This window comes from Acipenser ruthenus, chromosome 8 (assembly GCF_902713425.1).
Source record: "Acipenser ruthenus chromosome 8, fAciRut3.2 maternal haplotype, whole genome shotgun sequence".
NCBI lineage: Eukaryota > Metazoa > Chordata > Actinopteri > Acipenseriformes > Acipenseridae > Acipenser > Acipenser ruthenus.
In genome coordinates, this window is record NC_081196.1 from 13718515 (window position 1) to 13736892 (window position 18378).

Consider the following 18378-nt stretch of genomic DNA (forward strand, 5'->3'; position numbering starts at 1 on the left):
ACTTTGAACGCCGCTACCAAGGACAGTATAACGAGAACATGATGGGAGACTACATTTGGGGGCTGATTCGTGAAAGTGATTTACAGTATAATCGTAAATCTCGAAAAACTACTCACTTCTAAATCTTTTGTAGTCATTTTTGTATTACTTTAGTATAAATACATGTTAATTTGGATTCATTTTTTCTGACTTGTGAACGAAAAGACACAAATTCGCCTGTTTTCTCATTGGAAATAGGTAAATTTCAAAATATCACTGTCCTGGTCACAAAAGCAAAGTTTGTGGGGAATAATAGCCATTTTCTATACTTTTGAGGCATAAGCAATTAGGAAATAACACTTACTACCCAGGAACCAAAAAAAAATAAAATAATTGTTACACGGTGTAGTTTGTAAATTTTTTGTTTTGTTTTAATGAAAGCAATGCTACTCTGAGCACCTGCCATGCAGAGGAGTGTCGTCAATGCTGGATGACATCTGACCTCTGAGAGTCTCCCATTGTTCAGAACTGAAATAGCCCTGTAAACTTTCACCCCTGCAAACTCTAGCCCACTTCAAGTGGAACAGCTAATGTAACAAGCACACTACAATGACATAAAAATGAGCAGTGTAGAATACCCAACTGTGATGGCAGCAGCTGCCTGTCTGCGTTTGTGTGCTCTTACTTTTTTATGCAACTGAATTGTTGTATGACTGTACAGCTTGTTAAACCTAACTTGTACAGAACTTTGAGCCAGTCCAACTTTCATAGTTGGGGCTCGAATAACGGTTTGAAATATAAACCATCCCTCTCTCATTTGATTGTAACGTCTTTCTTTTTCCAACTTTTGATTTAATTTGCTTTTATCTGTAAAAATATAAAGCTCATGCAGACTGTGTACCTTTATAGGTTTGTTAAGTTATTTTTAAACAGACAATGTTGCCCGGCAACCCTTAAACATTGACAAAGATATCTTAATGGGTTCCTATCCTAGTTAAATAAACACACTGAATTGCTGTTTAGAAGCATGGCTTATTCTTAGACCAATACCAATATAAACATACAAGCTTAAGTTCAGCCAGGCAATTTGTGAAGAAGATGTAAAATTGAGACCCTGTTGTCTCCACATACCTGCCTAAAACCATTTGGGTATCAAATGATCCAGAGGCCAAGGATCTAGGTTTTAGGTTCGGGAATGTGCAAACAACAATTTGTTTGAGACTAAACAAACTTTTCTTGGTTTAAAAAGTTGGGAAACAAGGTATTAGCCTCAGGACAGACCCCAGAACCGGATCCAGTTACATAGCAGGGTAAGAGAAGTCTGTTCTTAATTATCTTGCTTCCAGGGGTGAGAGAGAATGTGAGAAGAAACAGAGAAACGAGAAGCAAAGCAAGTATAATGGAGTCAAGCTTCTAGGAATAGTAAATAGTGACATTCAAGACCACAGAAAGATTTTCTGATGTACTGTACCAAAAACGCTCATCACAGAATTGTAAAAGTAAGCAAGTGTCATTTAAATCGGGACAGTATGGTACACATTGATGGCACAGCACCGTTGGAGAAACCAGTCAGTTCTGTATGCTAGTGGTTCTAATGAAATTTCAGGAGGTCTCGGTTCAGCCACTGACTCGCTTTGTGTGACCCTGAGCAAGTTACTTAACCTCCTTGTGCTCTGTCCTTCATATGCAACGTAAAAGCAGAGGTCTTATTGTAAGTGACTCTGCACCAGCAGTTGTTGATGCATAGTTGATCCCCTAGTCTCTGTGTCTCTTTGGATGAAAGCTGCTAAATGACTAATTGTTGCTGGAGGATATTTCTATATTAGTTGATTTAAGCCTACCCTAGGATAACTAATTTAATAGTTTTGATGTCTTATACTGAAAACAATAATACAAAATGGACACAGATACACATTAGTATATTACATTAGCATACTAGTGGTCTTGAGTCATCTTCTCTATACTGTAGACCCACGTTAATCCATGCAGATTGGGACCGATTTAAACCTGAATTAAGTGAAAAATGCAGATAAGCCGAAATTGAGTTTACTGTTTGGAATCCCTGCGCTATTAATTGAAAACTCAAAAAATGAAATAATACAAATAAAATATAATGTCCCAACAACGGTCAAAATATATACTGTCCATAAGCCGCATTGTTCAGAGGCAGAGAGAGCTGGTTTAAAAAAGCCACTGATCTTGCTCCGAGTCTTTAATTGTCATAACTGCTCTTCATATTCAGACTGCCAGGCTAAGAGAGTCTTACATCTGCTTTCTGTTCGCTTGTCGCTGGTTTCAGTAACTACAATGCAGCACTGTCCGTTGGCTTGCACTATACTGTACTCCATTTAATTTAATTAAATGATGAGCTTCCTCTTCCTCGTAGATCAAATGATTTCTGTACGAATACATTTTGATAAGGTACTGTATTAACCCTTTAAGGACCGGGATCGTGTTAGCACGATCATACTGAAGTGGACTTCTAGGACCACGACTGTGTAAACACGATAAAAAAAGCACTTTGTTTTGATGACTTACAGGGCCACCGTACTTTGCAGTACAGGCTTGAAACACATATCAGTGGATAGGGGAGGGACTGAAGTTCACTCCCTGGTATTTTTTTTTTTTTTGTGTGCCGTCACTGAGAGGGGCATTTGGTGTCTAAAGGGCAGAGACAGATTACAGCAGCCAGGCAGAGACAAAAGCAGAAACAAATCACAGGAACTTGTTTAGAACTAATAAAAAAGTATTTGACTTAATTATATTAGAACATTTGACTAGTATTTAGTATTTGACTTAATTATATTAGAACATTTATTCTGTCTCATGTGTTTTAATATATATGTTTTAATATCAAGAAATGAGTGGATATAAGCATATACTATTTCATGAACTAAATGTATCAGTTAAGTTTGTTTCCTTATTACTGATAATAATGGAATGAATAACTATTATCTTATTTCTAAATATTTATTTTGAGAAAATAAATTGAGAGTAGTGTCCATTATTGCTTATGAAGACCCTGAGAATAAACGTGTACTATGTCATTGCAATCACTCAGGTGAAACAATGTCTTGTAATCTGCCCAAACATCAATATTTTTCAAAACAACTTTCAGGAAGTATTGCAAGGTCCCTCAGGTCATAAATAACGTGTTTTTACACATGTATCTCTAAGCAGAATACATAAAAAAATACTAAAAAAAACAGCACAAAATTAGTTTAATTTGTGACCAGACTCAATTTCAGGTTACCAGGAGCAGAAAAGCTGCCAGACTGACCCAATGCAAATTTAGTTTCCATGATTTGAATGGGACGCCTTCGTTAATACAGCGTGGATGCCTCCTCGCTGAGCACACTCACCCCATCGGTCTCCACCGCGTCCACATTCCCATTGGCATCGTCGTCCATCTGCTTGTGGATGTTGCGGATAGCTTCGAAGCTCAGGGTGGCGGCCTCATCCTGGCACAGAACTTCATCAATGCGGCACAGCTCTGCAAAAGAGAGAGGAGGCACTTAGAAAGGCCTCTGCTGCCAGGGACATGGTCAAGGCACTGTTGGTCCTTTATTCCATTTAGATGTATAAAAAGGCCCGTTTAGATAATACTTTCTTGCTCATTGCATGCATTCTCTAGAAATACACTGTACAGTTAAAACACGATTATTAAAGTAAATCAAACGTGTGTTTTACTGTATAGTAATGCTTTTCATTACGGTCATGCTGAAAGAGGTTGGTATTGAAAAAAGGGGGAGGCAGCCATGTTTAAAGGTGGACATTTTTCATACCGTACAGAGATCCCAAAACTAATTCAGTACCCTACCATCCACAAATTGTGGGTCAGAGGAAAAAATACAGAAGTGAAATGGAACATCTGACCCTCTCTGACCACCTGCACAGTTGCATTTACTCTCTGCCCCAATACCTACCAGCGTGTAGTTTGTGAGGAGTGTTACTCCAAGAACTGTTAATGATTGAACCAAACATTCATTAAACATACTGTAAAGACTACAGAGCAGGCCTAACACATTTTGAATGGCTCATATAATGCACTCGTATTCAAATGTGTCCATATGCAGGGCTCTACACTGCAGGGCACCCAGAAGAAAATTGCTATTTTCTTAAAATGTATTATTTATTTACCAAGCAGACACCCTTATCATGGCCAACAAACATTGAACATTTCTTTGTGATATACAGCATCAGTTCAGACTTTCATATAATCTGGCCAACGAGCCCTTTCCCCAGCTCTCTACCATCTGCTAACTGCACCTGCAGTGTCATATTTATTGTGGCTTGGTCCACTCATGAATATGAACATTAATTTTGAAAGCATGTCGACTGAAAGTGAAGACCTCCAGTCACTTTCCACTCGCTTCATACAACTGAATCCTCTCTCACATGCCGCTGTGGAGAGAGGGATCACCTATAAGTGATCTATAGGTGGAGCAGGTTGGGAAATCGATTCTGCAGAACAGGGTCAGCAAACATGTCCTTCCACACACTGCACCACTTGAGGAGCGAGAGAGGAGCAGTAGAAGTCAGTTTAAGTTCTGTTTTTAGATTTAGACAGGTTCTGATCTGATAATGAACAAAATTGTGGTTGCCCAGCTCGGGCAACTAATTCTCTCTGGCTCCGTTTTCAAGTTTCCTGATGCTGAATTTTGGTTGCCCCAGGCAACAGTATGTGTCGAACCCTGCCACATGGCACCAAAACTGCATAACCTGCTGTACATATTGTTGAACTTGTGTACTCTTAGTCACAGTCAATATTACATGCAACATTGTTTGTACTTCTTATTTGCATGGCTTTGATGAAATGGGTCTGGCTTAAATTCTATTCAAACGTGTACAGTAATCTACAATGCAAACAAAAAATATCACAACATCAAAGGAGAGCTTTAACAGGTTCAATTTGACATTTCCTGGAATCAGTTTGAAAAGTGATAATTCAGCTTAACTATCAGGATTTCTGCCAAATTAAGTCAAACATACTGTATTTCTACTGGCATAGTATTAGCAAATAACTTTTCATATTTAATGCTGCCTGAATATTTTTTTAACCAAATATAATGACAGAATGAACGAATCGCATTGCTTCTAATTAATCAGCTGTTAAGTAGAAATGTAGACATACTTTATTTTTTGTACATTATACACTCGGGGTGGGGGGGGGGGGGGGGGGGCTTGAGGATTTTCTGAATATGTTCATTGGTTGAATAACTACAGTACTCTATGAACATGCATCCTCTATAAACCTGTGTATGACTGTACATTACTTACATATATATTTATATAATATAAATACAAATATTAAATTGTATACTTATAGCTTAAACCAAACCAAGACATTTCTATGTTATAAACTATACTACTAAAAGTAGTTGCTCAGGTTTCTTTTCAACCTTCAAAAAGCTCTGCAGTTTGAGCTTTCTCCAACAATGTAAAAAAATAACAGCATGAACAGCAACGTTGCAGTCTTCCTCCAGCCCAGCACCTGAGGGGTTAACACAGCACTGAGAGGCGAGGGGAAGCAAACAGCTGTGATTGGAGGTGTGAGTGCTCTGCTGTTAGCAGCCCTGATCAATCACTCCAGAACCCTGCTGGAAAAGCATACGATCAATACCAGCCAGGGAAAAAACATGAGCCTTCTCATAGCTTTCAGCAAGGGGATCACTGCATAGCAGACTGCATGATAAGAGGAGAAAACCTGAGCCTTCTCACAACTTCCACCAAGGGGATCACTGCATAGCAGACTGCATGATAAGAGGAGAAAACCTGAGCCTTCTCACAACTTCCAGCAAGGGGATCACTGCATAGCAGACTGCATGATAAGAGGAGAAAACCTGAGCCTTCTCACAGCTTCCACCAAGGGGATCACTGCACTGCCAGTCACTCAAACAAGTACTGTATTATACATTGCTTAGGGGTTTACTAGTGATCAGAATACAAGGTTACTATGCTGTACTGTTCGTTATCTAAGGCACATCCCAGATAATCAGCAGTGAAAAACCTCAACTGTTCAGCATACTTTATTTACTTTAGTGTTCAGATTTCTCAATCAAGACAAACACAATAATCACTACGCACACAAGCATGTGGCTGAATTTAAAAGAACTACCTTTAAAAACACCAACTGAAATCAAGTGAAATTGTAAATGATTGCACTAAAAAGCAGTGCAGTATACCATTAGATGGGGACTGCGTTTGTGTTGATTATATTAAAACACTCACAGAGCATGCACTGTTCCGCTTATGGGTGTGCCAATATTACTAACACACAGATGCTTACTGTCCAATAACTAAAAACCATTTACAAAATCCATCCATCCGTGCTGACTAGCCCAGTTGACAGATGACTACTGTCTTCCACGCCACATGCCCCTTACTGTATATTCACATGTAACAGTCTAAATTCATCCAAGTGAAAAATGAGCAGACTCATTTTGCAGCTATTTAAAAATGTAACTTACAAGCCATGTACATCAACCCATTTTTCAACTATGGAGTACATGTACTTCTATTAGAGTTCCATGGTTTCCCAAATATTCAAACCACTTACTCCAGAGGTGTAGCAGTTTATGCAGCTATCTTGATAATCAGGAAACAAACTTGATTAGAGAATATTGATGAGAAATCTATACAGGTTTGTATCAGAGAAACATTTACAACAACTACTCTTTTTTCAAAAGGGAAGGATATTAAATACAGTTAACTACAGCAAATGTATAACCAGGGCTTGAATTTAATTTTTGTGTCCTGGGGGGATTTGTGTGCTGGTGGTTAAAGAAAAGGCACTTTTGCATATAAAAAAAAAAACTATATATATATATATATTACTGCATCATCATTCACACTGGTATTGCTTTAAAATAAGCTGCTTTCAGGAGACCTAACAGCTGTTCATCACCATGAGACAGAACACTCTCCATTGTTTTTGCCATTGTCTGACGTGAAGTTTTTGCATGCAGCAGAAGAAAAAGGTGCTTTTTAGGGATGGGAATTTTAAACATATAAACTCTAAAGTGGTGGTAAAATGTTTAATAATATGCTAGATGTATAACCGGTTAAAGCGAAAGTCACCGCTTGCAAAACACCTAGATAGACTTAATGTCATCTTTTTTTTTCAAAACTGTTTACTTACTGTAGTGTACTGAGTTTCTATAATCCTTAAAGATAGCGGCTGAGAATCACGTACGAGAGAATAAAGTCTCGCGGCACTTAAAATATCCAGCACCACTTATTTATTTATTTATTTTAACCACAACTACTCAGAATGCGGCTCATAGTGCTTTCATCACTGACACCCACTTCCTTAGAGATTGTTGTAGCATTTCAGGTATTCTAAACTGGGTGAAAAATACAGTAGCTTGGTGTCTTAAAATATCTCAGTGGTATTTTCCCGCACTGAAAGTTAGAGATATGAGGGAACTTGGAAGATGCGCGATTCCCTCAATCCCGCGCTGAAATTCAAGCCCTGATAACATTAGTTTCTAGACCATGCTCTACAATTTGCAAACAATGTTATGTCTCCTATGCAAAAAGTCAAAAATGCATAATGTTCTGTCACTTACAGTATTATCTGTCATTTGTAGCTACCTGTTGATGGTGATGCAACAGAGCCACAAAAGCAGACAAACTACCCGAAAGGCTAACCTTAAACGTTAACCTGAAGTAGCTACGTTGAACTGCGGTTTGTGAGACGTGATCAAGAAGCTCTCAGTGATCTTCATGGGAAAGTACTGGAACAGTTGTGCAATGTAATCGTTAAAACTGTCCTAATGCTGAAATGATTGAATACTTTAGACAGTTCAATTCAGCCAAAACATATTGTGGTTATTTAGGAGCAATTAGGCATGAAAGGACCAAGTGTTTTGTTTAAACTGCATCTGGATATGATTAAAGCTTTTTCATTGTTTCTTGACAATAAATTGGCAGGCTGAACTTCTGTACAGTAGGCCTACATGATGGTGGTTTCATCCACAGCCAATCTGAAAGTGAATGGAACTACAAATAGGAGTTTTCATGAACAAAAACAAAGCACCACCGGCAGAATAATCAAAGGTGAATTTTATATCGGATTGGAGTGCTTTGGACCAGAGGTTGATTTCTACTGGACACCATCTGCAATGGAACTGACAGAATCGAACAATACAGCTGTGTACCAAACATGTGACAATAACAAAGTGTCTATCGAAAACTTACTCACAAGACCTCACTCAATATGGCAGCCACATTAGGTCAGAGGTCAATCAAATGTCAACCGTGGGCTCCCGAGTGGCGCATCCAGTAAAGGCTCTCCGCGCGGAGTGCAGGATGTGCCCTATAGCCTGGAGATCCAGGCTATGTCACAGCCGACCGTGACCGGGAGTTCCTAGGGGGCGGCGCACATTTGGCTGAGCGCTGCCCGGGTAGGGAGGGTTTAGGTCAGCAGGGGAATCCACGGCACACCGCTTCAGCGACCCCTGTGGCCGATAGGGCGCCTGTGGTTCTGCAGTGGAGCCGCGAGATCTGTGTTGTCCTCCGGCACTATAGGTCTGGTGGCATCGCAGTGGATCTGCAGTGCGAAAAATGACGGCTTGGCAGGAGCACGTTACGGAGGATGTGTTCCAGACGCCGTTTCCCGAGTCGGCGGGGGGGGTTGCGAGCGGTGAGCCGAGGATACAGATAAATAATAATTGGGCATACTAAATTGGGGAGAAAACCGGGGTAAAAAATTGGAGACGACGAAATTTATATATATAAAAAAAAAAAAAAAAAAAAAGTCATATAAGTTAACCCCTCAAAAAAGAAGTGACTACCTTAAATGGTTTCTACAGGAGGCTTTGATACTGGGGTAACAGCAGCTTTATAAAAGTTATAAAAGAAGTAGCATGAAAGGGATTTCTTGTACAATTGTATCCACATTTAAAGGTTTGCTTTTTTTGCATAACATACAAACGCCACAAGTGAAAAACAAATTAAGAGAGGGAAGGGAGGGATAAAGCTTGATTACGTACGCCAGCGGTCGGCAATTCAATTTGACGGCGGGCCAAATGACCCGCAGGCAGCCGCACTCGCTTTGACAACTTCAGCATTCCCAGGTACGTAATCGTTTTTATCCGTGATCCGTTTTCAATCAACCCCGATGGCGATTTCTCATCCCATGCAAAGCAAATGCTTCCTGCAATCAACGAAGCAGCAACTAGAACTAGTAGTATATTTGCAGGCATAGTCGTTGCTGAAAACTGAATTCATTAACAAAGCAAATCTGGAATCATCCTATATATATGTCCAGACAACTTTCACTGGCTCCGTTTGTGCTCTCAACGTTTGGATCTACTTACACATGCGAAGCGGCTTATTCCAGAATGAATGCAATAAAAACAGATGCACGAAACAGGCGGACACAAGAATCTTTGGAGGACTGCCTATGTATCGCCGTCACCTCCATCACACCTGGGGGTCTAAAGCTGATCGCAGAACGCAAGTGTCATTTCTCATAAAATTTGTCATAAAGCAACGATGCATTTAAAATAAAAACGTATGCTACTTTTGAATTGTGTTTTATGTCATTCTGCATTCCTGTCTATCATATGCGGATTCCAGTACCATAGCGAGGCATAAATGTACAATCACAATCAGCAAGTACTGTACTTTGGAATCGATATTGCAAAACTCAATTTTCTGCTTACTCGCAAGAAATATATGGAGGTCATACGGAGAATCCCCAATGATAGCCCCCTTGCGGTAATATTAAAATGAAGTTCTGCTCTCGCTCAGCCCTTGATACAGCCCTGCCAGGAGGCCTCTGCCATTTGCCGACCACTGATGTCTGCTATAGAGAGCCCAAAAAGCATTTGAAATGCCGCTGCAAAGCAGGTCAAGTGCGCTGAAGATCTACGAAAATGAGAGCAAACTGTACTACTTTAATTATTACCTTGAGTGACACACTGTCAATAAAATGTGTTCAATTTGTGTCCTCGTTAATCTTTAAGGATTTAAACGATAGTTAGCTGCCGAAAACAGATGGCTACCGAGTGTTCCGTTGACAGAAATTAACATCTTTTGAATAGGGCTGTAGACCTTGCTTGTATGTGACTTTCTACCAAGTTTCAGGTTGTTATGTGAAAAATCACAAGTTGCAGTCATTTTGTTGACAGCCTGGCATTGGTCCACTTAATCTACTGTAGCAATCACTGACGGAAACCAAATGCTCCTTCGCTATAATGGCAAGAGCATTTTTGTAATCTTGTCTTATCTAACAAGTGCAAGATTTTAGCAGCCTTGCTGATGAGGACAGGCAGGCCACAGTTCTGACAGTTAAAACAGACTTCTACTTTGTGGTTTTCCTTCTGCAATACATAGCACCACTTTCAACAATACAGACTATTCTGCAGTGCAAATCAGAGACAGTGAAGTGACTTCAATAGTGATGGCTGCTTTTATTAGTCTGTCATCCAGGACGCTTGGTGAATACAAATCTTGTTTTCATCTGAGAGATCACCAAAGACAAGTACAGTGAAACCTGCTCATGCGACCACCTGTCTAACGCGACCAATGACCACAATTCTCTTACCCAACAATGAACTCAAAACCTGTATTCAGAAACCATTTTAGCAGGCTTTTATCTGTAATTAATAAACATACTCCAACATTTTAGATAGGAGGCAGAAAACAGAGAACGCTTGGTTCCAGTAATCGTTTATTTCTGACTCTCTCACACCCGCCAGAGTCCACCGCTCTGCCAGCTTCACAGCTTACACACACACAGGATGCAGCAATACAGGAACACAAGAACCATGGCAACAACACTGAACGGCATGCAGCGCCTTCTTACAGCTTAGCTCCCCCCGTAGACACACAAAGCACGTAAACACACATACACAGCAGAATTATAGTACAAAGGAAACATAGCAGAACAGCGGGAATACAAGAATTACAGCACAACACAAACACACAGATCGTTACAATAAAACAACAGCGCTCTCTTGTAAAGGAAAAGAGAAAAAATGGAGAAACGAGAGGTCCTCACCCCAGATGACAGAATTAAAGTTATTGAACTTGGAAAGACAGAAAGTGCCTGAAAAATTTAGCGTTAGAAAGACGCAGATACAGAACATTTTGAAACGGAAAGGAGAACTGTTAAGAGAGTATGAAAACAAGGTGCACAGCGATTGAAAAAGACTTAAGAGCCACCAGCAATGAAGAAATCAATGCCCTATGCTGGTACTGGGTTCAGGGTGCAACGAAATGACACATACCTGTATCACGGCCTTTGATTCAGTCACAGGCATTGAAATTTGCAAAGGATTGAAGTACAGGGTATAAAAGATAGCCCTCTTAAGAGACCACCTGTGTTAAGAGGCCACTGTTTGACTGTCCCTTGAGGGGTCTCTTAATACAGGTTTGACTGTATAAGGATCAACTACAGGTGTGAGTACAACAAGCACTTTGCTGCAAATTCCATACAGAAGATCGCTTAGGGAGACTTAGCCCTCAGGCTCACCCAGCAGAAGATGTGGTGGACACATTGCCAATCTCTTGCAGTCAGCTACACAGAACAAAAAAATAAGAGTATATATTTGCCAAGTCTGCAATGTATTAGGGCTGTGTTCGAATGTTTGTTCTCTAGCCAGGAATTCGAAGGTAGTTTTAAACCTTCGAAGGTTCGTCAGGCTCATTCACGCACTGTGTTTGTTTGATTTTTTCCTCTCTGTTAACAGAAACCGTTTGACAATGTGTGAGTACTGTACATTAAATGTCACTCGCATGCATTCTACATAGCAACTCTATATGGCGCCGCTGCTGTGTACGGAGCACGGTATAGTATACCAAAGCACTGGGGGGGGGGGGGGGGGGGGCTATAGCGGTTGTAGTGCAAATCAAGTTCAGTTGAAACTCAACAGGAAAATCAATGTCACAGGAAGGTTTAAAAATAGACTTGAAAATCCCCAACTGTATGTATTTTTATTTATTAATGATTTTTTTTACTACACTGCTATAGGATTCAAGAGACTCAAGCCTCATTTGGGGTAGGGAGGGATATGAAATGTAGAGGCTGCACATATTCTCAAATGTTTAGACATCTTTAATCATTAAAGCAAGAACATACTGCATTTGGAATACAGTATCAGAAAACGAATCATGAGTAGACCTTCAGTAGAGTGCTGTTAGATTTTTCTACAGGAAAAGACTTGTCTAAATACAAAGTTTACTGTTTATTTTACATGCATATTTCTGACTATAGTTAAACCATTTCTGCCACTTGAGGTACATGAAGCTACAGCTGACTTTTTAGACAAAAAGGGGACTATCTGAACACTGCTATTTATAGGGGTAAAAAACACAGCAACTTGGGTTTTGCAGCTTCAGAAATAGGTGCTATTTAAAACCCCACGAGAATCTGCAAACATACCGCAAGCACGCACCTGACAAAAGCATCCGAGTCTGAGAATGGGTTTCTCAGCAGGCCTGCAACTGTCTTTCGAAATTAAACATCAGGCATCATGTACCCCACTGTGTTTCTTTCTATAACACAATAACAATTTAAATGTGAACTGTTAGCGGAAAAATCTAAAGTGTTAAGGGGGCTCACTTTAAGCTCAGGCCATTATCAACCGGGTTGGTCTCACAGTAGATTTCCCAATAAGCAGGTTGGTACTGCAGACAGGTTCCCTCTGAATCCTGGAGACATGCTGCTACTGCACTGCACCAAAACCAGGAAGCCGCTCATCTGGTATGAACCACAGTCAGGGAACCTGCAGCGTCTCCTCCTACAAACACTCAGCTGACTGATTAGGAGGCAGTGAAGCCCAATAATAGAGTGAAGGACAGGTAGGTGCTGAGGCCAACTGGTTTAAAAAGAAGAACAAGGAGGTTGTGAGGCTTAGTGATTCGAGTAGAGGACCAAGGGGCCGAAGGATGAAAACAGAATGGTTTTTACAGCAAGGGGACTGTAAGGAAACATGGACTAGTTGTCAAGGGTTCGAAGTGGAGAAACTGGGGGATTTAAGAGACTATAAAAGAAAAAGGTGCTGTACTGTAAATAAACATATGTGTCATTTCCTTTTTCCATTCAGGTTAATGGTCTGCCTCCTGTCTAAAACAGATATTTGCATACTACATAGAATACGTCTGAATCACACAATGATTTGCATGCACGGGTGTTTTCACTTTAGAACATTCACACCCTCAACAAAGCTTCCTTTCAATGTCTCTCTTATAATCCTCAATTTAAATTCTCACCAGTACTATTCTCACACATGAACAGGGGTGTAACGATTCATTGAGTATCAATGTTCACCAAATGTTTCTTGAATAAAGAAGAAATGTGCTTTTATAGTTGGTATGAATACTTACTCCCAATACAATGAAACCGAAATATATTAATATTGAACAAGCTGTTCTTTGAACTTGTAAATCTACATTATTTTCATACTTATACTTTGTAAAACGTCCTTCTATCTGCCATTAGCTACCTCGCATATCAAATTTAAACCAGGGAAATTAAACCTGCAACATGATACTTGAATATGGAAACCACTCCAAGTTTAAAGAACTAATGGCATTGGGCCCCAAGTCATTAGCCCAGTTCAATTTGAACACGTTTACAGACAACTGTTTGTGTTCTTCAATCCTTAGGAAGCAGAACACAGCTCAGTGTACTCCTTCAGCACAGTGACCAAACACATCATTCATGCTGGTAGACGGAGCCACTCCAGGTTAAACCTACAGGTAGGAGCAGTGTCTCTCCACACAGTGTTAGGGAGCTAGGCTTCAATTATGTATCGAATCCAGATCTTAGGCTCCACCAGCAGGAAAAAAAGGTCGTCCTTCCATCTTAAGTCCTCCTGACTGGTAAGTGGGTGGAAACATTATAACTTCAATAGTGCTGAGAGTTTGAATTAAATAGGAATAATAATAATAATAATAATAATAATAATAATAATAATAATAATAATAAGCCTCTCTTATTCATACTAATTAAGCGACAATGACATTTTATAAGATGATCATTTACTGCAGATACAGTGTGAGTTTATTTTTCAAAGTTCAAAATCAATGACCGTTTCCAAATTAAAGGAGACAATTGTTATTTGCATACAATTTTGAGAAACAAATGAGTGACAATATTATTTTAAAGTAGGTCATGGTGACCTACAGCAATAGAGCCAACTGTGGTTACATCATCTGTGTAGTGCGATTCCCAGCTTCACTTTCCAACATGCTACTGACCAATCATCAATTTCGTCAACATAAGTAATACGCTAGGAAAGTCAATGCGTCATTTGCTTAGCAACGGGCTTAACGACCACAAACCTGGTTGTAAACAAACCAGCAAGATGGCGTTGCGTTGAGGTTTTATTCAGCAATAAACCTAAAGTTATTGTAAATAAGATACATTTTAATGTACCAATGCAGGCCATTGTTTAATCAGGAGCAGTCATAGTTACATCTGATATCAGCGAAACGGACAGTAAACCAGAAACATCAGGACAGGCCAAAACGGTTTGGTCTGTGATATTTAGCATATTTCCACATTTCTGTGGTGTATAGGCCTATACATTTCAGTTAAATACGAGTTTATTTATATAAAAAAAAGGTGTTTGTTTGACATGGAATGACTCCCCTAGAGAACCATAATTCTCTCCAATCCTAAAGCACATAAACTCAAAATAACCTAAAGACACCAGTTGTAATCACATGGCACCACACTCAGGGTCAATTAAGGATAATCCAGGGTTAGAAATCCACGCTCGCCCGAGGCGAATTAAATCAGACGAGGACTAGTTGTCCTCAGGGGGAGTAAATCTAAATTTATAACTGTTTATTTTTTTAGCAAAATAAAATCTAAGCCTATTTTTTGGGACCCCAACTGTTGTTGACTCCAACTTAGGCACTTCACATAAAGGACTAGCAAGTTTGAATCAAGTTTACATCAGGACTACCTGGTTTCAAAAGGTACTAGTCCTAGTAGCACAATATTGTTAGTTTCTAAACTAGTTTTAAACTAACTCCTATTGATTTGTGATTCCTAAATGATAATTTATAAAAGAAAAATATATCATTTATGGAAATTAAATCAAATCACGCTACCAAAGTCAATACAATAGAGTAAAAAAAAAAAAAAAAAAGTTCAACACTTGTCCACAGTACGCTGCCCACTAAGATTAACCTTAAGAAAAAGGCTGAGCACTGGCCAAGAGTTGTGAGAGCGCTCCCTGACTAAGCCATTAACACAACTTTTTGAAGCTGGTGTTTCTGTGAGGTCTCCAATGGATTAAAAGTCCTGTTCATGTACAGAGTCTATTGGCTACAGGAAACATATTTCACTTCATGCATAGACACCTAGTACCAATGGCATAATGAGCATTGATTTATCAGGGCATGTCTGAATTCAGGGGTGTGTGAGGCTTTGCCATATCAAACGGCTTATTCATGGCAAATTGACTGGAGCATTTCACTGGGAAAAAAGCTTTTGTTCAGTTAAATGACCTTCGAAATTCAATACTAGATTGATGACGTACTTGCCTCCGGAATGTTCTGGATTACAAGTGCAGTATTTATCTAGGATTAACGTTAGTAATCAAATGGCTGGATTGTAAACTCCATACAAATAGGTTTTATTTTTATAAACAGTGTTTACATTCTAAACGTCTTGTTATGTGAAACATGGGCTACATTTAAAAAATATCAGCGTGTGCCAATTTCAAAACGGCCTGCCAGGCAGTAAATGTGTGAATGCACCACACGATTCAAAAGTTCATATTTAATAGTACCATAAAATGTTCCAATTCTACAGCAGTCATACTAAAACCGTGTTAATAAATGCTAGTTTAAATAAAGAGATTTTACACTTCACTCACTGAAATGCTTAATTTCAAAACTATGTGTTTACTGAGTAACGTCTACTACAACTGTTGATCATTATTTCAGAGTCTTATTCTCAGGTTAAACGTGTAGATTATTCAGATCGCCCTATCGCGCTGATTATTCAGTGCAATGCCTCGCAGGACCAAAACGCCTTATTTAGCATTCTTCACAGGTAAGGGCTCCAAATATGAGCACTTACTGTCCTAAACTGCATAACTGGACCTTACTACACTGGAACCAACTAAATCGCGTTACCCCGCTGTTCTGAAACAAAATAGCCAAATCATCCAACCCTGCACAGGCACGCACAACACACTTAATCTTTGCCAAGATAGCTGCCCCACAAACCTAGCTCAATTTAGACTAAATACACTCGTTTTTAAAACCATTTCGATTTAGTTTCTACCCTATTGCAACAAAACACGCACACTGGGCTCTGTATTATTACTCATTATAGGCGGAAGATACAACAAGTAGTTTTACCTAAACATGTATATTCTATTTGTAGTATAACTACTGTATAAGCAAAACAATCTCATTGAAAATTTGACAACGGAATTGTGAGTTGGGTTTATATATCCCCCATATCAGTGTTCACAGTGCTGTGTGTGTCTGTGTATATCATGCAAGCTGATGAACTCCACCCTCACTCACGCAAATAAAGATTCGCCTGTGCTTGCTTACCTGAGACCCAGGAATCTGCTTCTTGCTCTGCTTGGTGCTGGCCTCCTTGCTGTGGCTTTTCTGCCCAGTTCTCACTCAAGAGACACAAACACACGATCCAAACGGTGACCATCTTGCTGAAATCCATGATGTTGCGTTCAGTGTATTATATATCGAGTTCCCTATATAAATATGTCGGTTGCGGGGTTAAAAAGTATAAGATGGCGAGGCTTTAGTTGCAACACAATGCTTCCTGGGGGTTTCTCGTCGTATGGATCAAATAAATTAGATCGCACTGATTCCGTGCAATACAAAGGGAGGGAGGGGATCTTTCGATCCGTTCAGTTCCAGAAAAACAACTTTTATTTTGCAGTCTAGTCAAAAATACTCAACAGCTGTAATTAAAATCGGATCCCCATCCTGCACAGTTAACATTTGGTTAATTAAATATCCGTTTCCTCAAAAAATAATATAAACACGTTTAACTTATTCATAACAAATATACTGTTGCCGTAAAACTATTTTTGCTATGTCATCTTTTACAAATGTTCAACGAATTATAATGTAACTCATATATACGGTATGTACTGTGTTATAAGTGAATATCTGGTTGACAAACATACAATTTGCTTTGTCAACGCTTTTATTTAAAAACGAAAAACTGTAAAGCAAATTTCGAGTTTGGCATTCTGGTGCTGGACCTTAATTCCAGAAGATGACAATTCTAATTTTTAATTAACTTTACACATATGCTTTAAACCAATATATATATAAAACAGTACACTGGTAGAATGTATTCAAATCATAGAATATATTGAATGGTGCTTTTGGCAAGGCCACGTAGCCTATTTTTCCTTCAACAAGCCTGCTTTAGGTTCCTTTTCAGCCCTCAAATTATACCGATGCCCGTGCTTCAGTGTTATCACTACCAGCCCAGAGGAGAGAATATATTATTAATGCTGCTGCTGCTTCTTTTTGTTATTGTTAATGTTATTCCGCACATGTTTAACTAAAAACTCATCAGCCTACCGCTGCAAAACGAATGCGCTTTCGACTGTAGCAATGTATTGCGTGGTCCGGGACAACTGGAAAATGCAGGCGTATTTTGTTGAAGATCTCACGCATACGTTGTGGTGTATCGTCTGGATCTCTTGTCCACTGTCAGCTCTCAATTTTGGGATATATCCTGGTTATGACGCTTAACTGTACCCTTGATCCTTGGTTTATAATGATTTGTTTTATAATCAAGTGACTGTGCTTGTGCTCGTATTAATACATCTGTCCCTTGTCTTCTGTAGGTCCCAACACACCGGAGGATTCCTTTTCAATCCCGCTGCGAAATCCAAGCGAGACGACGATTCCCTGTATCTGCTGCTGTTTGATCAGCGTCTGTCCGGTCTCCCAGCTGGGGTTATTTTGTGCAGTCGGCTCTGGAGATGCAGATCTGACAGGCCCCTTGCCTTGCTAAACTCTGTTTCCCCCCAACCGCGGAAAACAAACGGCCAATATTAAACCATTCCCAGTCCTGCTGAATTCTGTAGGCCCCTTGGCTTACAACAATCCGAGATAAAGCGTATGTCTCCAGTAACAACAAATTTATCTATAGCTATTTATTTCTAATAAAAACGCTCTCCAAACCCTAATTGAATTGCTGTAACTCCTGCAGGGCTCTACTGCAGTTTCGACTCAGTAAGGACCTCCTCCGTCTCAGTCTGTGTCGGGAAAACCGCAGAAGCCTTGGTGTGGTGTCTGCTCCCACAGCGCCACCTGCTGTATAGGAGTAACGTCTTTCCGCTTCTCTCTTTGAAAATCGACTGGGCTCAAATGCACCACATGCAGGACTCAACACACAGAGAACAAATATCCTGCTGTGCTAATTTTCAC

General features: G+C 39.7%; 1 protein-coding gene across 5 annotated transcripts in view; it reads right to left on the reverse strand.

Moving 5' to 3' along the window:
- Window positions 1-18378, reverse strand: part of LOC117405689 (stromal interaction molecule 1-like) — a 58045-nt gene extending 39667 nt beyond the window's left edge. For 2 of the 5 annotated variants that reach the window (XM_059029518.1, XM_059029517.1), the window contains exons 1-2: window positions 16516-18369; window positions 3342-3472 (exon numbers count right to left, since the gene is read on the reverse strand). In XM_059029518.1, the coding sequence (XP_058885501.1) occupies window positions 3342-3472; window positions 16516-16642 (258 nt within the window). In that variant the 5' untranslated portion in view covers window positions 16643-18369. Of the gene's footprint in view, window positions 1-3341; window positions 3473-16515 lie in introns of all 5 variants that reach the window. The other 3 variants (XM_059029515.1, XM_059029516.1, XM_059029519.1) reach the window with 3 other exon arrangements.